General features: G+C 38.7%; 1 protein-coding gene across 1 annotated transcript in view; it reads left to right on the forward strand.

The window, feature by feature from the left end:
- ATP8A2 (ATPase phospholipid transporting 8A2) overlaps positions 1-23,507 on the forward strand; it is a 491,575-nt gene that overhangs the window by 97,080 nt on the left and 370,988 nt on the right. The window contains exons 19-23 of the mRNA XM_055317488.1: positions 1,642-1,711; positions 2,607-2,691; positions 3,691-3,830; positions 5,371-5,509; positions 13,486-13,550. Coding sequence (XP_055173463.1) covers positions 1,642-1,711; positions 2,607-2,691; positions 3,691-3,830; positions 5,371-5,509; positions 13,486-13,550 — 499 coding nt within the window. The remainder of the gene's footprint in view (positions 1-1,641; positions 1,712-2,606; positions 2,692-3,690; positions 3,831-5,370; positions 5,510-13,485; positions 13,551-23,507) is intronic.

Genomic DNA, 23,507 nt, shown 5'->3' on the forward strand with positions numbered 1-23,507 from the left:
AACTGTCAATACTAGAGCAAGGTTCTGTTGCTACCTCAAAGGCATGTTTCCCCTTGATTAAAATCGGTTTTTCCAATAACCATTGTTAAACAATTCACACATTATTTTTGCTATCTGCTTTATAAACTATCTGAAAAAGATCAACTTTTAACCCTCTTGTGGGAAATGCTTTCCAGCCCTAGTCATTGGTTGTAGGACTGAAAACTTGAAGCTTTGGTGGGTCAAGAGCCCTTGAGGATGGGTGTTGAGATGGAAAACATGATGGTTGATAACAGTAGTGGTTCCTGTAGGGGAGTAGGGCCACTGTCCTTGTGTGTATAGGTAAGGGACATTGTAGACATTTTTCCAGACTTGTGCTCCATCTCTTGTTGATGTCCTGATGACTGTGCTGTTATGTGGCTGTGGCAGCTGGGACCAGCAGTTATTACAGGGAGAAGGAGTTAGATGAAAACAGGTGAATCCAGATAAAAACATGAGGATGTATTAAAAACTTCTGGGAGAATATGAGGAAGTAGAAAGGTCATTGGTAGTTATAGCTGTGGTTCTACTTCTTTTTAGTTAACTCCACTTTTTCCAGATGCAACCTCATGCTGACAGCACTCCTTCACAGTACTTAGTGGCAGCCTTGCTTTATAGATTCAGGAACTGAGATGCCAGGTGAACAACTGTGTTTGAGAGCACCTGGCTACTAGCTAGCTGAGGGAGGAATTCAAAGCCAGGCCAGACAGAGTGCTATGGGTTAGGATGTGGGGATTTATACAAAGCTGGAGAGAGAATCGCTCAGTCTTGGGAGCGAAGAGTCCATTGGAAATCCTGTGACTGGGGTGGTTGGTCTGGGGCCCACTGTGGTTGGGATGTGTCTCAGGAGGATGAAACGTCTGCAAAAGGCAGGGACAGGATGTAGAGGAGGAGTGTGGTGTGTGTCCTGGTGTGCTGGAAGTCTGCAGATGAATGGGAGGGTAAGTGGGTGGGGGGTTGAGGCCAGGCTGCAGAGGTGAGTGGAGGCCAGCAAGAGTTGGAATCTGTAGGCAGTGGGGAGCCATCGAAGGCTCCATGAGTGAGCATGGGTCACAATGAAAGAAGAGTGCAGGAGTGTCCGTGTTGCAGTAGGGAGGGCAGTAATAAGGCACACCTCCGTGCTGAATCAGGAGTGTTCTATACATTTCTAATTTTTTTTCTACTCCAGTTAAAAGAAGACACAGGGACTTTTGAACTAAGTGGATTTATATTGAAGCTTCCACTCTGCTACTTACTGGGCAGATTACTAACATTTTGAGCTGTAAAATAATACCTGTATAGAGTATTATCAGAAGTAAATTAGATGTGCATAGTAAATGGTCACATTTTCCGTTTCTGCTCTTCTGCTATAAATAACCATACTAGCAAGTTTTCATGGCAGGGAAAAAAATAGGTTTATGTCCATTATATAGAAATAAAAAGAGTAGTAGATATACACTTAAAGTTCAACTTTGAAGGAAAAGGTAAGGAAATTGGAGTTTTGCCATTTTTAGGATGGCCAGATCATCTTTAGATTTGTCTGGTGCTTAATCATAGGGCATGGGTCCTATAATACAGACCAATGACAACTATTCTCTCTCTCTCTCTCTCTCTCTCTCTCTCTCTTCTTTTTAACCCTTACAGTGACAGAAAAAGAATGTCTGTAATTGTTCGAACTCCTTCAGGCCAACTTCGACTCTATTGTAAGGGGGCTGTAAGTACCAGCTCACATAGCAGGACACCCCTGTTGGCTACTTTGTTTATCTGCTGCTTCTCCTGACCGCTGTCCTCATTACGCCCTGAGACTTTGCCCAAAGTTGAAAGACTCTTTCAGATTGGCCATAAAATTGACTTGAAGTAAAAGCCCATTGAAGGGTAGTAGTAGTGGTAGTTCAGGCCAGTGTAGCAATGATGGCCCATGAAAAGCTTGCTTTTAGCCAATAGTTGGTTTCAGAAATAGCAGTTTTCTGTGTTGTGAGAAATCCTTGGATCATGATTTCTGATTCTAGTTTCATCACCAGTGTGTTATGACTTTGGAAAGATAGAATAATTCATAATGACCTGTGATAATCTTCAAGTACTTTCAGATTTTACGTATATGTGTGTGTACATGCATGTGTGTGTGTGTGTTCTCTAGCAGCTCTTCTTAGTTGTGGTTTGGTTTTTCATCCTGAGCTGTGTTCCTTAGCTGAATTGTGTTCAGTGGCTAGTGGGTTGTGTACTCCCTGGTTATGAGCTCCTGCAGTGTCAGGAAGCAAGAGTATATTTGAGCAATTTAGGATGTGCATGTTACTCTTCCCATTTCTGCATAAAGATGTTATAAACATAGGCATGTATTATGCAAATTTAGGTAAATGTAGGCACCATTATGTCCCCGATAATTCTTTTGACACTTAAGGTTCTCCCCAAAAAGTTTTTGTTTGGACACATCCCTATCCAGTGTGTTTTCCAAAACTCGACTGAGTCTGGTCAAGGCTGTATTTCTACTTGCCCACTCAAGTATTCTCATGCACACTGTATAAGCTCCATTAAAACAAAGCTAGGTTTAGAATACTGACTGGAAGGCTTACTTAAGGGATTGCCAGTCACAATGTTTCTCTATTTTATAGGATAATGTCATTTTTGACAGACTTTCAAAAGACTCAAAATACATGGAGGAAACACTGTGCCACCTGGAATATTTTGCCACAGAAGGTAAGTGAAATTTGGAAATGTTTTTCCATCGAAATTGTACTTTCACGTGTTTGTAGCTGATGCTTGGGGTGAGCAGTCATGTTCTGAATGGATGTGTTCCTTTTTTGCAGTACTTGGTTTGCTTCGTAGGAGTATACTTTTCTAGTGCCCCCCCCCCGCCCATGCTCTGTGCCTATGACAGTGACAAGATGTGCACCAGAGTCTACACTCAGCTACCTATATGTGACTCTGCTAACTTCATCAGAAGTATGAAAGGAACGAGCAGCCCAGCTCATGATGGGTAGAATCACTTTGTAGTTATTCCTGTTCTCAGAAAACTCATGTGCTTGTTTCCCTGTCCTCCTCATGTTATCCTTATGACACTGGCTTATCCATGACTTGAGGAAACAATAATTCATTGAGCCCATAGAGAACAGGAAGGGAGTTCTGTGAAAGGCCTCAAATAACACTGATGTCAGGGTTTCCAGCAAGTGAATATGATGAAAGCTGGAGCCTTGCCTAAGTGCTGACGGCCGCTTTCTCAACTTCGTGCGGTCCTGCAGCTATGTGCGTGTGTGTGTGCATGTGTGTGTGCGCGTGCACATGTATATCTGCTTGAAAGCCTGGATCTTTCACATAATGGCACACTGAGCTTTTATTACTGTCTTGAAATGTACCTCCTGCCTCCTCTACTTGCTGCTACCTGCCCACTGCATGTAAGGGTGCATGTGCATAAGGCTCATGCCCAGCTCCTGTACTTCTCTGCTGTGGGGAATTCACTCTGTGGCTTCTCACATACTCTCAAATTTATGCACCAGGGGCTTTATAACAAAATGAAGTAGAGCTCTTTTCAACTCCCTTTTTAGATGTGTGAAAGTTGAATTAGAGTGACCTAAACAAGCAGATAGTTTCTTCAATTTTTTTGAGCATGCTGGTATAAAATGGAGCCTCATGATGTCACCTAGGAGGGAAAGTAAACTGCTTGCTTCCATTGCTGGATACACTGTGGCTGTTTTGCAGGCTTGAGGACCCTCTGTGTAGCTTACACTGACCTCTCCGAGCATGAGTATGAAGAGTGGCTGAAAGTCTATCAAGAAGCCAGCACCATATTGAAAGACAGAGCTCAACGGTTGGAAGAGTGCTATGAGATCATAGAGAGGGTAATTACATGCGATACAGTCATTGCATGCCCAGTGAGGGGCTCCATCAAGGACTGAACAAAGTCTTTGGACAGGAATCATTTTGCCATATGGCCACACTCCCTTTTCCTGTGCAGATCTTAGCCATTGGCTTTTAATGATGTCTTTCTTGCTTTAAGAAACACTTAGTTTTTATGGGCTACCTGAGAGGTCGAAGCACCTTTAGCTAAGCGTTAATGGTATCTTAAGAAGTATCAGGTCAAAAACAGTGTCAGTGACTTTCAGGGCTTACCTCAGGTTAGGCTTAATGAGATTGCTCACCCTATTGAGTTACAGGAGCCTTCAGAATGTGTAGGCTGGTTGGACATTGTTCGTTCTAAGCATTTTCACACTTACTCTAATAATAGCCACCTTTGCCATAGCTACTCCACATTGCTTACTTTGAATTTCCTTGTTGTTGCTGCTCTTTGCAGTTTATCCCAAGGCATTAGGTAGCTTTCTAGGTATCAGATTCCCTCAAATCTGGCAGCTGGACTTTACCTTTTCCTGTTTCATATCAGCAACCACTGGCCCATTCATCTTCCTTCCAGTTTCTAGAACTCTATTATTCCTTGTGTTTTTTAAAATTACTCTTGACTTTTTTTATACTACATTTTTAAGTTTTATATTTACTTGTTTGTCACTTTAATGGAATTTGGTAGGAGTAGAGCTGGATTCAAGTGTTCGTTTGCTCCGCTTCACTGGAAATAACCAAAATTACTTTTAGAATCAGAAAACGATTGCTTAGGTGATGGTCCCGTGCGGCACCAAGCCTGTGGTGGCTGCTCAGGAGGTACTCTTTACCCACAGTTGGGAAATCAAGCAATGATGCCCTATCAGAGGAGGACTCGGGAGGTAGGTGAGTGCTTAACAGCCCTCTGTGCAGGGGCTCTGCAACCTGTCAGACCAGCAGGCAAGGTCAGGGCTGCTGATGCATCTCCATATCCTTGTGAATCCATACCCATCCTCACTGTGAGCTGGCCCTCCATGGGCCTGGAAGAAGTATAACAGGGGCCACATTTGATGGCTCCTCAATCTTAAGATAATTTGATATTTTCTTCTCTGCTGTTAAATTGTTAGCATCACCTGTCTCTTAGGCTTGTATTGTCAGATGAGTATTATCATGTAGAATCAGTTTTTCTCCTGTGTCAACCAGAATATAATATGTATGTTACTCATCAGTGGAGTGAGAGGGAAGGGCTTACCTACTGTGAATGTCCTTGGGATGACTGGCCCATAGTCTTTACTGCTAGGTGATTTCTCTTCTAACATGCCCAGGGACCAAGAAATACATGATGAATGCTGGGTTGCCTATGTGTCTCGAGTGGTTCTAACATTGCAAATAGTTTTGAAATGCCACACATGAAGTTATCAGCAAATTAATTATCTGCAAACAAAGTTTTAATGTAGAAGAAATAAGAGAACTGTTAGAATATTTTGACTGCCTTTTGGCATCAGTTTTGTCATTAATGTTGCTCTTAAGTATGGACCAGTCATTAATTTAAGTTCTTTTTCTATCTAGAATTTACTGTTACTTGGAGCCACAGCCATAGAAGATCGCCTTCAGGCAGGTGTTCCAGAAACCATAGCAACGCTGTTGAAGGCAGAAATTAAAATCTGGGTGTTGACAGGAGATAAACAGGAAACTGCAATTAATATAGGTAATTAATTTTAAAATTTCCTGATGCTGGTTTTGTATTGTTTTGAAAACATCTTTAAAAGTGCCTAAGGTTTCCTCAAATGCATTGACAGATGATGTTTTAAGGCCAAGAAAAGTTTACCTAAATCAAATGAAGATGTTTTAGTGAGCATTATCTGCCTGTAACATTAAAACTATTGTATCTCCCTGAAATGTATTAAACAAATTTATTTATATAGGATACAGAATTCAAGATTTGATGACTTTTTCTTACTGCTTTCTTCACAAAATTCTAGTCTGAGACTGAGATCATGTTTTTGCTAAGTTTAATATGCATTATAATTTTAAATAATTATAAGTACTTGAATTATTTTACCAGCTAATGGGTCTTCCAAGAATGTTGTATCTTTCCTTCCCTTCCCTGTCTGGATTGGTAACCTCTTTGCTTGCTAAACATCACAGAAATGAGAATTGAAGAAAGGGAATTTTAAGACCAGATAACTTCATTGATGTTAAAGAGGCACATTTTCAGCGTGAAAGGAGTTGAAATGACTAATTTGAAAAGATCTCATTTTGGTTATTTAAGTTACTCAAAAGTTATCTGGTACTTCTAGCACCATTATGGCATAACAACCCCGGGTGCATATGTGATAAAATGAGTATGTAAGGACCCTACCCTCTGAAGTGAATTTTTTTGTTGTTTGTTTAGTAGACAAGAGTCATTTAGTCATTTCTTAGCAAGGTTGGGCTCATGCAGTTGGGCTCCCATACAACCAAAATTAAAGTCATAGGCGAGTGTTATGTGATTCATAAACAGTCTCTGAAGCTTCAGGTACAGACTTTGTCTATTGATTTGTATTGTCTTTCAAATGCATGTTTCTGGACAAAAGTCCATGTTTCTGGGCAGATCCCTCACTACTACTAGAAAATAAAAACCCAGAGTGTGTAGCCCTTTGGTGATGTCAGTGATGTTTTGTAAAATGAAGGTGAACACCTGCTTTTCGTATAATGGCCCCCTCTCTATGTATATATGTTGTCTCTTCAGGTATGATTTCCCATATAAATTTGGGCTAAAACACCTGCTACTGATATGTGGCTCCTGTTGTTCATATAGGGTACATAAAGTTGGTCGCTGCCCTGAAATGCTGGAAATTTAGGGGAGTGCTTTCTGCTTCTGAGAACAATATCAAAGAAGTGAGTAATGCCTTGAGTTAAAATTGCACTGTAATGATAAGATCTGGAAAACAGAGCTTGAATGTTCCTGCTGGACTAACCTTTTTATGCATCTAGCCCCAGATGCCTTCCTTAAGTGCTTTCTTGTGTTTGTTGTAAGAAGCAAATGTGAGGGGCGCCTGGGTGGCTCAGTTGGTTAAGCGGCTGCCTTCGGCTCAGGTCATGATCTCAAAGCCCTTGGATCGAGCCCTGCATTAAGCAGCCTGTGCAGCGGAGAGCTACTTCTTCCTCTGCCCCTCACCCTGTTCTCGCCCCTCTACCAAATAAATTGTTTAAAAATCTTTTAAAAAAAAAAAGGCAAATGTGAGTGCACTGGCATTGTACTAGCTGGAAAAAGGCCACTGTCTCATGGCCTCTCTGCCCTTGGGCAGCACACACATCCCTTTTCTTGCTTGTTCCCTTTGTCATACCTGAGTGTATCAGAGTCTGGAGGAGTTTGGAATGGACACAAATGAAAGCAAATGAATTCATGGGTTTATAATTCATAAAGGAAAGCTTGACTCGAATGCCATGAGGCTTCTCTGAGCCTTACAAGATAATTGATACCCAACCAAAGACTTTGTAAAAATAATGGTTATATTATTCTGTACTTTTTTTTCAAAGAGAGTATAGCAACATTTGTAGTTTGAGTACTGGAAGCATTCATGGCCATTGGATATTTTAAAATTGAGCTTTCTTAGCAAATACTCTGTGCAAGACTGCAAGAAGTTGATGCTTCCTGCTTATATATAATAATATAAACCTTTATATTATATAAATATAATGAAGCTGATGACTTTGCTGAAGTCTTGTATTCTGAAGGCTTTTTTCTACTCCCATTTTTTTTTCTAGTGTATCAGGATTCAGACATATCTTTGGTGTTATTAAGTATGCAGCCAACAGCCAGGGAACTGATATTCTTTGAAAGAGCTTTGCCTGAATTACTTTTTCCCTTTGTATTCAGAACTCATTGGTAATCCTGGGCAGTGTCAAGGAATTAAATGTCATTTTCTGATTTAGGATATCTGTTGAGCCTGCAAATTATGCAGAAGGCTCAGCAAAGTGTAGACATCCAGACGTTGTATTAGACTTGTCCATGCCAGACCACAGGTGACAGCTATAAGCAGCATGAGGTCATGCTCCAGATACAGTATGGATTGTATGCCTGTTTACTAATCATGTTCCCATATCCTGGGTAATATGAGCCATTATTGATCTGTCTTCCATAATACTGGATATTCTGTACATTGTAGTGCATTCTATCTGCAGTTTTGAGCACTCAGAAGATACTTGGGAGAAAGATCAAGTGTCTGGCAGTTCTACTTCTCCATGAAAGGAGGACAAGAGAGCAAATTCATGGGATGTCTGCTGAGTGCCAGCACTCTGCTAGGAGTGCCTTCTGAATTCCTTCTTTAGTCTACATACGAATGGTCTTACAGCTCAAGGGGGGAAATTAAGTGTTTATAAAGGTTATATTCTATTTAATGACCAAGTTGGTATGAGGTCTCAGGACTCTTCACTTCTGCTGCAGGGCTCATTTTAAACAGAATCACATGGCTTTCATATAACTGTTCTCTGAAATTTGAAGACTGGGAGACAATGGTCTTGTGTTTCAGCCCTTCCAGGATGCACATTGTTATCATATGTCAACGTCCCTGAAATAGGAATGTCTTATGACTGTTGACTCTTACAACTTAATCACATTTTCTTAGTGTACGTATAGTAAGAGTTCACCTTTAGAGGTGACAGTATGTTTGTTGTTTGGGGTTGTTGACTGTCTTCAGCATTGCATTTATCTATCATAGTTTAAGAGACATTTATAAAATGTAACTTTTAGTTGTAGCTTGGAAATATTTAGTCAAATTAAGTTCCAGGGTATTTGTGTGTCTCTTAGGAGCCAATGAATACTATGTAGACAGTCCTCTTGCCTGTGGGTTTTAGGTAGTTTGGAACTGGCATGATGCCAGAATCCTGCTGTGCTGGGCTTGAATGTATGCTAACTAGCTGTGTTTCAAGGAGTTGGCAATTTTCTTTTTTAGCTTAAAAATTTGGCATCCGTTAGTCTAAAGTGAAATTTCAGATGTAGTGAATCGTGTCATTTCCTTATTACCACTGAATAAAACATCTATTAAATAGGTATACAATAGATGTGAAGTCTATGGAATCTCTAATTTTTTGTGAATCGTGTCATTTCCTTATTACCACTGAATAAAACATCTATTAAATAGGTATACAATAGATGTGAATCGTGTCATTTCCTTATTACCACTGAATAAAACATCTATTAAATAGGTATACAATAGATGTGAAGTCTATGGAATCTCTAATTTTTTTCTAATGGATGTAGGATGAATGAGAAAAAAATCCTAGTGTGTATTTCATTTTGGAGTCATTAAGTAGGAAAGAGCTTTTATTATAAACCATTTCTAAATTGTTGTTACTCATTTAATACTTTTAAACCACATCTTACAGTCTTAGAAGTTTAATTTTTTAAAAAGTGAATAAATATGGTGCCTGCTCCTCCTATTATTGCCTGTAGCTTGCCTTGCCCACTGAAAGGAAGACAAATTTCTGTTTTTAGTGAAGCTGGGACATTGGTGGTGGTCTCAATCTGAGTGTTGCTTTTCACAAAAAAGTCAGCCCCGTTATTTCTTGATTACCTGCAGCTGGGGCATTGTTGCCAGATGCTGTACTCTAGGCTCAGGGAACTCACATTCCCTAATTGGGGCAGGAATTAATTCTGAGACAAAGCAGAGAGTCAAATAGATGAGACAGTACTAATTGTGCAGGATAGATATTAAGCATGACTAGTGTTAATAGTGAATGTTGGCTATAATGTGCCAAATACTGTGCTCAGTTCTGTCAGTTTTATATTTGATTCCTTGGAGATAGCCATCAACCCTTTTTTAAAGATAGAACTGAGGCACAGAAATACCAAGCAACTTAGCCTAGATGACAAAGACTATGAAAGTGCTGAACATCTGAGCATGTACCTGTGACAGTTGATATCGACTTCCCAGAAGGAGAAATATATGAGTCAAAAAAGACCAGGGAAGCTTCATAGATAACATAGGTTTAAAACTTGAGCCTTCAAGAATTTATTTAAAATAAAAGGCATTAAGGAGGAAATGTGATGTGATGAGCACTGGGTGTTATAGGCAACTAGTAAATTATTGAACTCTACATCTGAAACTAGTGATGTACTATGTGTTGGCTAATTTAATTTAAATTGAAAAAAAATGAAGTAAAAAGTCTGAGCATAGAATGGGTCAGGACAGTCTAGTTTGGTGGGGGGAGTGGGTTCGTGAGGCAAGGCTGAGGACATGTGCTCTTACCTGTGATGCAGCTGTACTGAGAAGGATCTGGAGGGAAAGCTGCCTAGATATGTGGTTCTGTGGATGAGTCCTTAGCTTCCTGGCTCTCTGGATAATGGAGAACTCTTTGTACTGAGCCTCTTTGACCCTATCTGGAATAGATTAAGAATACCACCTTTCATTACCCATTCCTGATGTCTGGCAATGTGTTTCATACCTTTATCCTCAAATATTGATCAGACTGTCTCTGAAAATATTTAGGACCAACACACTTACTGAAGGTTTAGAACCATGCTGAAGCCTAGCAATTGGTAGCTTTTTTAAACCGACCCTAAGATACATGGTTAGTAAGGATAAACTATTCCTAACCCTTCCAGAAATGTCTCCAAAGAAGTCTGGATTTGGGTATCTTTGACAATGTGAATTTATCTCAAAAGAGAGAGAGAATGACTGCGAGATCTGAGAGATTTGGTTTGGTGATACTTTCTAGCATGGATGATTATTTTCTTAAAATGAAGTCCTGTTCTAAGTACCATTAAGTCTGTAATGTTTTGATTGCTTTGAATATTGGTTATACTCAGGTAGTAGAAAGACTAAACACTTTTGTAGTATGCTGTTAATTTCAGCTACAGTAAAAAGTGAAATCCCAGAGGTTCTTCTCTCATTGATTTTTATGGCCGTTTTTTTAGATTGCAAGATTAAAAGAACTAGACCTCAATTTACAAGTGTGGATTGACATTTCATACCTGGCTCTTCTCCAAGAGTTGATCTCATTTTATCCACAAACATTAGAAATCAAGCACACCAAACTGGGGTTGACATAATTTAATTTGCCACATTAGCTAAGTCACAATTAACTGTGTTTAACTTCCATGTTCTGTCACTGCAGGTGTTCTGTGTGATAATTCTCTAAGCAGAATCTCACTTCATTTTCCAAATTAAAAAAAAAAAACAACAACACAAAACCTATTTCCAGAAACCTTTAGTTTTGTGTTTTTAAATTCATGGATGTGTCAGTGGTTTTATTTCTTGCCTCTCCTGCAATGACTAGAAAAATACTTAGAGTTTTTCCATAATATCTTTGTGCAGCTTCAGTTGTCAAGCAGCATTTTGCTGAAACTGAAAAATAGAAAATAAAGCAACAAGCTAGGGTTTAAAAATTACAGCTCACTTCTGCAGCTGTTGTTCAAATCTAAAACTACTAGCAAATCCTTTTGCGTTAGTTATACTAAATTTGTAACATTCTATGTTGCATGAAGTTGCTTGAGGTCTCTGGGGATATAAAGAAGGAGTAGTCCTCCCATAGTGGGATATAATTAAAGGTGCAACATCCCCTATTGTAAATGAAAATAAAGTGTAGACCTCCCTTCTGGACCTGATCTAAGAATTGATAGGAAAAAAGAATACATTTGTAAAATTTTAATGGTAGACAAAGACTTCAATTATGTCAGTCCTATCAGGCAGAACTTTGAATGGCATTGTGGGAAAGTCTCATTTTTACTCATCATTATTGTTAAAATATGGACTTGGACAAGTTTGAAGATGTATAGAAAATTGTTTAGTCTTTCTTCCCTTTATTTTGTCTTAGAGGTTAAACAGGCATTTGCCCATGTGGCATTATGATTTTAAATTATTCAGTTTGTTTTGGTTTTTAAGATAATGTATAGTGGTTTTAACAAGCAAAATAATCTCATTCCCTTGAGGTAACTACTGTTAACGGTCTGGACTATATATGGTATTGCTTTAAAAAATATTTGAATGAAAAACCGTAAGTTTGTGCTTAAAGACTTGTGTTCTGAGGTGATCTACAAAGTATTCTTCTGAAATGGCAGTTGTTAGTGAAGAATATACTTTGTACATTCCAAAATAAACAAATATTTATTGTCTCTCTCCTTCCTAAACAACAACAGCAAAACAAGGTTTTTCTTGGTCTTAATTTTTGTGTGTCTTGAATCTATTTGGTGCCTTTTAATAGGGTTTCCTCAGCATAGCAAAAAGCCCTATTGAGTGGAATTGTCACTTAAATGCAGCAGCTCTTGGACTTGCCATTAGTTAAATGCCTGATTCCTTTTCCACTTAAATATGCCATCTGTAGGAATGGATATTTTAGCTGTTCTGTGGAGGAGGATCCAGGGTCCTACTTGCCTTAGGGACAGCACTAGTTGAGCCCCTTCCTTGAGATTGTCACCCAGATAGATACTTGCTCAGAGGTTGTAATTCTCCGTGCTGATGATTCGTTTCATGTTTCTGAGAATCATTAATCTTTTATCTTCAGGTGCTGAGGGGGAAAAAAAAACCTGTGAGTGCCACTTTTCTAGGTGGAGGGATTCTTTTCTTGCAATGATATAAATTGAGATTGGACATTGGTGAGAAGTGCCAGCTCTCTCAAGGGACACCGAGGGTAGCTTGAAAGAAAGAGTCCAGTCCTGACAGACATCCCAGGTCTTAGGATTTGCTGGACCTGCTCTTTTCTAGTATGCTACTTTGAGGGGGGGACCTCTCATCCTGGTCTGTGGTATCACACAGTGTCTCTAGGTATTTTGGAGTGGATTGCAAAGCCTGAGTAGGGAAGTGGTTCAGAGGAAATATGTTCACCTTCTGAGAGGAAAAGTAGAAGAGTATCTTCTTTAGCCTATAATGATAATTATTTTTAAATGTGATGGAAATTATTGATAAGAATCAGTTTTGGAGTATGTACTTTTGTTCTAAAGCTTTTTTTTTTTTTAAACTAAGGTTTAAAAAACTTAGGTTTTTTTTTTAAACTAATTCTTGAAGTGGGGACTGCTTTGAACCTGGGTAGGAAAAGTGATTCCCTTGATGTACGTAGTATTCCTTTGAAATCTGTTGTGAGAGTTACCTATTTTTTAAACAAACAAATGAATCTTGATAGGGTAGACTTGTTTATGCTGATTTGGAAACACCATTAGATTCCATGTATCTTCCTAAAGCGTTAGCTGTTTTTAAAAGATAATTCAAAACTTACACTGATGTTATACAAGCATAAATAAAAATCCACAGAAAATTGACAAATACTTGTTTTAGCCAATAGTTATGAAGACTTCCCCAGCTAGCTCTATTCAAGCTGTCTGCAAGAATCAAAATCTACTTAAAGAACTTATATTTCCTACCCTGCCGCTTGTCCAATTCCTTTGTCTTCCCCAACAGGCTTAAAAAGGTAATAAGAAAGCTGTAAGAAGGGAGGCTGAATTTAAATAGCTACTGAGGGACGCTTGGGTGGCTCAGCAGTTGAGCACCTGCCTTTGGCCCAGGGAGTGATCCTGGAGTTCCGGGATGGAGTCTCACATCGGGTGCCCTGCATGGAGCCTGCTTCTCTCTGTGTGTCTCTGCCTCTCTCTCTTGGTCTCTCATGAATAAATAAATACAATCTTAAAAAAAAAGCTATTGAAAAGTGATGAATTCATGGAAGGAATGATAAACTAACTCACTTGTGTTGCTCTTTCTCCAACTCTAGGATATTCCTGCCGGTTGGTATCACAGAATATGGCCCTTATCCTGTTGAAGGAAGATTCTTTGGATGTAAGTGGTTTTTCAAAAGTAGTGTTTGTTTTTCCTGTATTAAACTCTTCATTTATTTATTTCTATTATATTATATATATTTATATAGGAGTAGGCTACATATACACTTAATTCCCCTGACATTCCAATGCCACATGGAGGATTGAACAGCATGGTTCTCTGAGCATTTTGTAAGCCTGTACAGGCCCTAAAGCCTCTGATGAGACCAGGGGTGGGAACTGATTTGAGGTTAACCAGTGACCTGGGAAGTAGTTTGATATGGAGAAACTATCTGAGCAATGAGATTCCATTTGTCAGGATTCATCACAAGGGCTTTACTTCTTGGAACCCAGGACCACCCTTCAGGCAGTATATTTAAAGCCTCTTCTAAGCGCAGATGACAGGGTTAGTGAAAGGAAAGAGATATGGTGCAGGACATTTATACTTGCAGATCTGGGAGGCCCCGAATCCAACTGTGAAGGCCAACACAGGCTCTACCTCTTCAGGACTCCAAAGGCAGGAGTCAGGGGATGAGTCTGTGTACTTTCCAAAGCATCATTGGCAAGATACTGCTCCATGGCTTGGGAGCTTCACCCTTGAATGAATCTACATAGCCTATGAGCACACCCAGAATATCTGTGCCAGGAGCTCCCTTGTTTGCTGATGATGCTCTAGTTCCAAGGCATCCACAATCTTAAATTAATTCTCATATGGTCGTAAAGTGAGGCTATAGTTTCCTTTCATGCCAGGGGTTCTATGGAATCCAAGAGATGGACTTTGATGTTACATAGCACTCTAAGGCCATAGGTTCAAATTTGGACTTTTGGTTGACCTAGATCAAGGAGTAATTTGTGAAACCAAATAAGTTTGGTTTCTCTTGGCAACCTGTTAAGAATTCTTCTTCCTAACCAGTGTTAAACATCATCTTTTTGTATAATGACTTTCATGTACTCAGTATATGTTGAACAGAGGCACAATTTCTATGTACTTTTTTCTGTTCCATACTCCAAAGGGTATTACATATTTCTAACTAGAGTCCTTTGCTTCTTTCCCCTTCCCCTCCTCCCCTTTCATTTTGTTCCCTGCCCCTCATTCTTTACTCAGGGTGAGGGCATTCCTGTTCTCAAAATATTTCATTTGGTAGGAATGGAATAAAAGCAGAATGCTAGGGAAATAAATTAGGTATATAGTAGATCCTTGTGAAGCTCCCAAGTTGAGCTTTTTAGGTTGTAGAGCTCTGAGATTGAAGCAGATGAGAGAGAAACAAAGGAAATGACCCAAGAATTAGAAACATTGGATCTAGCTTCTCTCACTTCATCTCACATATAAGTGCAAGCTCATCTCATTTACTTCACTTCTTAAAAGGATCCTAGTCCTGAGTTTCCTATTGTCCAGTGTTTCATATTTATTGTTTCCAACTTTCTAGCTGTTTACAAGTCTGGTGTCGCAGTTACTTTTTGATGTCTAGAAGCAGAATTTGATAAACCCACTTCCTCCTCTGTCAGGTCATCTTTAATAAATACTAATCTCAAGTTTGAAGGTCTGCACCACTTGAGTTTTTCTTTGCTGCTCCTGGAACTTGGCCAGTTGTCTCTGATTTTGAGAACTCTAGGGAAACAGCTGGCTCAGAAAAGAAAGAAGAGTAGGGTGTTCTAGGGAAGAAGCAAGAGGATGGCTGGAAAAGCAGAGAAAAAATATCATAGATGATAATTTAAATAACTGCTTTGATGCTGCTTGTCATAGATAACTGGCATTTTTTTCCCACTGGTGGTAAGATCATCTTCTTCCTTGATGATCCTTCACTGCCTTGAAACCCAAGCAGGTGAGGAAATCACTACTGATCTTCCAGCTTCCCACACCCATGCAGCTGGTACTGCGGGGGTAGAATGTGGTATACTTCCCCTGGTGAAAAGGAATAGCTCTCTTTTTTCTGTCTTCCAAATCTTACACAAGTGTATCTTGTTGATAGAATCCACCCTGAATCCTGTTAATAAGGGGGTCTGGGAAATGCTGTCTTTAGCTTTGCAGTCCTTGCAATATAGAGAAAAACATAGAAGAGGATGGAAAAATAGATGTGAAAATCCGTCAGCAAACAATATTTAGTACTGGCGAATTTGTAGGCAAGAAGGGGGAGTCAGGAGTACCCAGAATGCTATGGGACCTCACTGATGTGGTTGATTTTATAAAAGGCCTTTAACATACAACAGATCCTTTACTTTGTAATGACATGTAGAGTCACCATGAACACTTTGTGTGCCACTCAGAAGTTTGTTTCTGTTGTTCTCATGGCAAAGCACAAAACAGTTGTCAGACTTAATAGCATATAGTGGTTAAGGAAGCAGGTTCTGGAATGCCTGACTTCGTTCAAATCCTGATTGATGTCTGTGCTTAGAGAAGTCTTTGACTCACAGCAAATTCTCCTAGTAAGTCATAGTTACTATTTATTTTCTATTTTTCTTTTACAAAAACCTACTTTTCTAGTTTGGTCTCTTTTCTAGTGACAGGTGGCTCCATCGTAAGTTACCTAAAGTACATTTACAATATGTAAGCATATGCACACATTCGTACCCACAGTATATACCCACAGGTATACTGTCATTTGCTGCTTCCAGATGAAGGTGAAATTACATTCTTTTTTTTGGCCAAGTATGGCCAAAATATTGGTTTGTGTGTGTGTATGTACCACATCTTCTTTATCCATTTATCTGTTGATGGACACCTGGGTTGTTTCCATGTCTTGGCTATTATAAATAATGCTGCAATAAACATAGGGATGCATTTATCCTTTGAGTTAGTGTTTTTGTTTTCTTTGGGTAAATGCCTAGTAGTGGTTTTATTGAATAATATGGTATTTCAGTTTTTACTTTTTTGAGGAATCTCCATACTGTTTTGTATAGTGATTGCACCAATTTACATCACCACCAATGGTTCATGGGGGTTTGCTTTGCTCCATATCTTTACAAACACCTCTGTCTTTTTGATACTAGCTATTCTGACAGGTGTGAGGTGATATCTCCTTGTGATTTTGATGTACATTTCTCTGATGGTTAATGATATTGAGCACCTTTTCATATGTCTGTTGGCCATCTGTAAATAAGTCATAGAGATGAGAAGTCCGAGAAATAGCATAGGGGATACAGTTAATATTGTAATAATGTTGTTTAGTAACAGATGCTGACTACACTTATCATGGTGAGCTTGGAGTAACGCATAGTATTGTTGAATCAGTGTTATATACTTGAAACCAACACAATATCATATGTCAATTATACTTCAATAATTAAAAAGAAGATGAAGGTAATGTTTTAATGCGTGCTATGATGGTGGCTTTTTTTTTGGTAGGAAGAAAACACTCGAGAAAGATATGTTTAGAAATGCTTGCGTTGCAGAAAATGTGGGTTGTATATCTTAAGCTGTGGACAAAACCGTTTCTCCAATAATTAAAGCTCCTGTGTGTTGAATGCTTCTTTGTGAGTGCCAGACGCTCAGTGTGAGTTCTTGCTCTCAAACTTCCTAGCAATTCTTAAAAGTAGTGAAACTTTCTTCTTTCTAAGGCTGGTATTAAGATATTTTTTTAAAAATTCCTCTCCCTTTTTTTCCCCTGCCATCCCAATAATACTTATGTACTTGGTAAGATCATTTATAACTATATTTGTTCTTCAACATCTTTTTTGTGGTATACTAGAAATGTTGCATGAGCAAGTTTTTATCTGATTTAATTTAGTCATGTTAAATTAATAATTATTTTAATCCTCCAGAGGTACTTAACATTTAAAGGGCAGAGAGAGGGATGCCTGGGTGGCTCAGTGGTTGAGCATCTGCCTTCAGCCCAGGACCTGATCCCGGAGTCCCCGGATCGAGTCCCACATCGGGCTCCCTGCATGGAGCCTGCTTCTCTCTCTGTCTCTCTCTGTGTCTCTCATGAATAAATAAATAAAATTTAAAAAAAAAATAAAGGGCAGAGAGACTGTTAAGTTATTGAGAAATATAAAGCAGGATGAAGGGAACATGAAAAGCAGAAAGAGCAGACGTTACTCTGTTACATAGGTTGGTTGGTAATTCTCTCTGATAGGATGGTATTTGAGCAGAGGTGGAGGGTGGGAGCCTGGGTGCTTGTCTGGACAGGGGACTGCACATCTCCCTTTGCCTGGGATAGTTTCAGTTTATACCTGTTGTCCTGCCATATCATCATCATTCTATATCTGGGGACTAGTGTCCCAGGAAGGTGGTTCACCCAAGTTCCAAGGCTGGTGCCTTCCTACTCTCTTGAGCAGCAAGTTCAGCTGTGGAGTGTGTGAGGGAGTCAGAGAAATGACAGGAGCTTCACCTTGTAGTTTTGTAGGTTGTTGTTATGACTTGGATTTTATTCTGAATGAAATGGGTGGTCATTGGTGGAGTCCGAGCAACAGAGTGATAGGATGTGATTTACTTTTTGACAGTATCTGGCTGCTAGGATGGGTGTAGACCTAAAGGGAGGTGGAAGCAGGAACAGAGTGCCCAGTTAGCAGGCTGTTGTGCCAATCCAGGTAGGAGGTGATGGGGAAAGTTGGATCCGAACATTGGCAGTGTTGGTGATGGGAGGTGGTGAGGTTCTGGGCATATAGTATTTTCACAGTAAAACTGACAGGATTTGTTAATATATTGATGTTGGGATTTAAGAAGATAGGACTCTAAGGGTTTAGCTCTGAGCAACTAGAAAGATTGAATTGCCATTTCTGAGATGAAGACTGTAGGAGGAGCAAGTGTAGTTGGGGGAATCAGAAGTCTTTTCTGGGTATGTTAGGATTGCATGCTGATGAGATATTGCCAGGAAGTTGAACATACAAGTCTGGGATTCAGAGAACAGGTCCAGGATGGAAAGAGATTCTTGGGAGTAGTCAATGTGCCATTTTAAACTCTAAGACTTGATGGGACCCTCAGTATTGATTAGAGATGGCAGAGAGGTTAAGAATTAAGCTCTGGGGTTGGAGGGAGGCCTGGGTGGCTCAGTTGGTTAAGCATCTGACTCTATTTCAGCTCAGGTTATGATCTCAGGGTGTGGGATCAAGCCCCCCATCAGGCTCCACACTCAGCGGGGAGTCTGCTTGTCCTTCTCCTTCTGCTCCTCCTCACCAATCTAATGCACTTTCTCTGTCTCTTTCAAACAAGCAAAGAAATAAATACATTCATTCATTCTTTTTTTTACATTCATTCATTCTTTTTTAAATATTTTATTTATTCATAAGAGACACAGAGGGAGGCAGAGACATAGGCAGAGGGAGAAGCAGGCTCCCCGCAAGGACCCCGATGTGGGACTCGATCCTGGATACCGGGATCAGGACCTGAGTCAAAGGCAGACGCTCAACCGCTGAGCCACCCAGGCATCCCGCATTCATTCATTCTTAAAAAAAAAAAAAGAATTAAGCTCTGGGGAAGTTTATTGTGTAACAGATTAGGAGATGAGAGCCAGCAAAGGAGGCCAAACGGGTGTGGCCATTGAAGTAGGAAGAGAAATAAGAGGTTGGTATCTTGGAAACCAAATATAGAATTAGGGCTTTAAGGGGATCCCTGGGTGGCTCAGCGGTTTAGCGCCTGCATTTGGCCCAGGGCGCGATCCTGGAGCCCTAGGATTGAGTCCCACGTCGGGCTCCCGGCATGGAGCCTGCCTCTCCCTCTGCCTGTGTCTTTGCCTCTCTCTCTCTCTCTCTCTCTCTATGTCTATCATAAATAAATAAAATCTTGGAAAAAAAAAAGAATTAGGGCTTTAAGAAGGACAAACAACTGTATCAGTTGCTACTTTACAGATCCAGTGAGATGAGGTCTGAGAATTTGTTACTGGATTCAGCAAGTGGAGGTCAGCAGTGACCTTTTAAGAGTTGTTTGGGGGGTGTTATAGAGGTAAATGCCTGATTGGAGGAGGTTCAAAGAGTTGGGTGGAGAAGAATGGGAGAAAGAATGTATAGAGATTACTGTGAGTTTTAATGGAACTTTTGACAGAACTCTGGTTGGTATGGTGACCTCTTTCCTTATTCTGATAAGCAAGTTTATGGGTAATTTATTCTTCTATTAATGTATCATAAAATGTGATATAAAAATAAATTATCAACAAAAAGAATATTCTTTTAACATTTTCTGTTTAAGTGAAAGTGGTGGGTATTTGTCACAAATGGTCTTGAAATAATTGATTCAATCAGAACTTTAAACCTACTTTTTTTTTTTTACAAAATAGAGTTGGTAGTACTCTTTTGTTCTACTGTAGCTATGTCAAAAATCATTCCCATCCAATGAGTTTATTTATGGTGATCCATGTCTATGCAGTCCAGCCTTGATGGGAGTGAATGAGAAGGCTTTGTCCACCTCTATTGCTAATGGTATCCTTGAAAGCATCAACAGCATAGAGAACAGGAAGACATAACCTGTCAAGGTCCCTGATGACTCTTAACTACTGCTGACTGCCTAAGTGGAGATAATCGGTAATTGCGTGGTGTATCATAAAGGTATATCATGACAACTGCTTAATGATGGCATTCTTAGCCTGAGATAACAACTTTCTTTGCTGTGACAGTGCAGCCAGAGTATCATAGGAGGAAAAATTACATCAGAGGTTTAAGTCTGTCAAATTCCTCCATCAACGAAGTTGATTCTGTGTCCGGTTTCTAAGTATTGTTGTTCCATTATGAGGTAACTTAGATAGACCTGAGCATGTTTTGCTTGGAATGACTTCCAAGGTGTATCTAAGACAGAATCTTTGATGAAGTTCACTTGATTAGTGGGAGTGTTTAACTATCACCCTTTGTTCTGAGGCTAACTTAGATTTTATGGTAATCTAATAGTTTTAAACCTCATTTATTCCCTTTCTAGAATCAATCCATTTAGTGTAGAAAAATAGATATAAACAACAACAAAAAGATAGCTTGGAATCCCACTACCCAAAGAATTACAATTAAAAATTTGGTCAAGAGTCTAAGAACTTTTCTGAGGCAAGTAGAACATCTATTTTATTTCTGCATACACATATATTTACACCCACATAAATCTTTATTTATTTCTCTGTATAGATATATACTTATATATATATGTGTTTATATATATTGGTAGACTATATCCACATATTTGTATATTAATGTATTTATGATATTTATATTTTTGGTTCTTTTCATTCACAATGCAACATACGTGTTTCCTGATTGTTGTTGATTTTCTAAAACATGTTTTGAAATGTTAAGCATTATGGAAGAAATGGGATCTGTGGCTATTTTGGTGAGATACAGAGTTAAAATAACAGATTTCTCTACTATAAGTTTATGCAATCTTTAATAAATTTATTGTACTGTAAATCTTAAAGAATTAGATATAGAATATTTTGTTAACCAAACTTATTTGGATTTCTTTTTTGTCGAGTAACTCTTGTGACAGGAACACAGATTTAAAAATGCTGCTTTTAAAAATAGGGGGTTTTCCTCTTCATTGATATAAAAATAAAAACCACATGAAAGAGAATGCTCAGAAAATAGAGAAATGTATGTTTAATTTCCAAACTTATATCAACAAATATTTGAGTGCTTTTAATAGGCCAGATTGCTGTTATTATAGACATAGTTATAAATGACAGCAGGCAAAATACAAAACTGTCAGCATCAGATTGAAGGAAATCGAAAACCCCCACAACTATTAAAGATGTGGTATCACTACCTAGAATCTTCCCTAGGAAGAGAACACCAGACAGTCTTGCAATGTTTATAGTCTAGTTTTATCAAGCATTAAAAGAAACAGTTGCAATTTTATAGAAAAATCCTCCAGATAAAGAAGATGTGGTTTATGTATACAATGGAATATTACTCAGCCATTAGAAACAACAAATACCCACCATTTGCTTCGATGTGGATGGAACTGGAGGGTATTATGCTGAGTGAAATAAGTCAATCGGAGAAGGACAAACATTATATGGTCTCATTCATTTGGGGAATATAAAAAATAGTGAAAGGGAATAAAGGGGAAAGGAGAAAAAATGAGTGGGAAATTTCAGAAAGGGAGACAGAACATGAAAGACTCCTAACTCTCGGAAACGAACTAGGGGTGGTGGAAGGGGAGGTGGGCGGGGGGTGGGGGTGACTGGGTGACAGGCACTGAGGTGGGCATTGATGGGATGAGCACTGGGTGTTATTCTATATGTTGGCAAATTGAACACCAATAAAAAATAAATTTATAAAAATGAAAAAAAAAAGAAAAAAAAAAGAAAAATCTTCCAGAAAATAAGTCTCACTACCTTTCAACGTAGTTTGATGCTAATGTAACCTTTGAGTCAAAACCAGTAGGTGCAGAATGGTAAAGAAAAATTATAGGCCAATCTCAGCTGTGAACTTGAGAGGTAAAATTCTTTAATAAAACAATGGCAAACCCAATCCAGGAATGTAAAAAAAAAAAAAAAAAGGAACAAAAAAACCGTACATTATGATCTAGCTGGGTTTAATTCCAGAAATGTAAATGTGTTTTCTTAAAAAAAAATCTGATAATATACTTTCATCTCATTAACAGATAAAAGAAAAAAAACCCATGCAATAATCTAATTAGATACAGAAAAAAATTTTAATGAGGATTTATCAGTAAGCAACAAACTTTTCATCCTGAAATAGAAGTAGCCTTTCTTTTTTTTTTTTTTTTAGAAGTAGCCTTTCTTAAACTGATAAGATGTATCTACCAAAACCAATGGTGATAGAATATTCCTTTTAAAGTAAAGATGAGGGCAGCCCTGGTGGCCCAGTGGTTCAGCGCCACCTTTGGCCCAGGGCATGATCCTTGAGACCCCGGATCAAGTCCCGCATTGGGCTCCCTGCATGGAGCCTATTTCTCCCTCTGCCTGTGTCTCTGCCTCTCTCCCTCTCTCTCTCTCTCTGTGTCTCTCATGAATAAATAAATAAAATTTAAAAAAAATAAAGATGAGATAGTCACATTCCTTGCTAACAGTCCTTTTTAACATTATGTTAAAGGTGGTATCTCCAATGTGACAGGATAAAGAAACAAAGGATGAAAATAGATAACTTTCATTAATAATATAAAATGATTGTCTACATATAAGATGCAAGAAATCAGCAGATGAATCATAACTAGGAGATAAGACAGATTGCTAAAATGATTTTAAAAGAAACAAAACATTATAGATAATTGAAGGGCTGTTAGTTCTCTTCCTTTATCCCAATTGCCTGAGAGGAAACCACCCTCTGGAATTTTTTCATACATTTGCCATACTTGTGTATATATCCATATGCTATATGTAAATTTATTTGGCATTTTTTCATGTTTATGTAAATGAAATCCTATTGTATGTATCTTTGTGCTTTTTGCTTTTTTCACTCATGTTTTTCACACTCACGTTCATATATTTAGTTCTAGTTAGTTGCTATTTGGGATTTAAAACTTGGTGGCAGACATTTTGGATTGCTTTGCATTTTTTATATTATCAGAAATGCTGCCAAAAACATTGTATATACTTGTCTCTTAGATACATGTGTAGGAATCTCTCAGGTATGTGCCTAGAAACAGAAATTGGGCTAGTCAGTATTACATAATTTCTCACCAGGATGGTTCTACCAATTTTATTTTCTGCAGGAGTGTGAACAAATTTTTATTGCTCCATATCCCTATCAACATAGGTGCTCAGTCCTTAATGCAAAAGGAAGAAAAAGATGTCCATTTTCTCTGCTATCTGTATAAGGACTGAGGGTGAGTTTTTAATGAAACTTACTCCTACTGCTTGTTGGCTACTTGGGAGAAAAATCTGAAGCAGGTTACTTCACCCTGATTTACCAGAAGTTTACTTGCATTTGTATGAAGAATTGATATCATTGTTTGAAATGTTATTTTCTTCTTATGGGTCTTGAGCCCAGGATGCCTGACATAACTTTTTGTTGGCCTTCCCTCTTCCATTTTTTGTGGGTAAAATTGTTCTAGAGCAACCCTCTTTCCCCAAATATATGAATGTGAATCCTTTCCTTGTTTTCT

The sequence above is a fragment of the Nyctereutes procyonoides genome, unplaced genomic scaffold (assembly GCF_905146905.1).
Source record: "Nyctereutes procyonoides isolate TBG_1078 unplaced genomic scaffold, NYPRO_anot_genome, whole genome shotgun sequence".
Classification (NCBI taxonomy): Eukaryota; Metazoa; Chordata; class Mammalia; order Carnivora; family Canidae; genus Nyctereutes; species Nyctereutes procyonoides.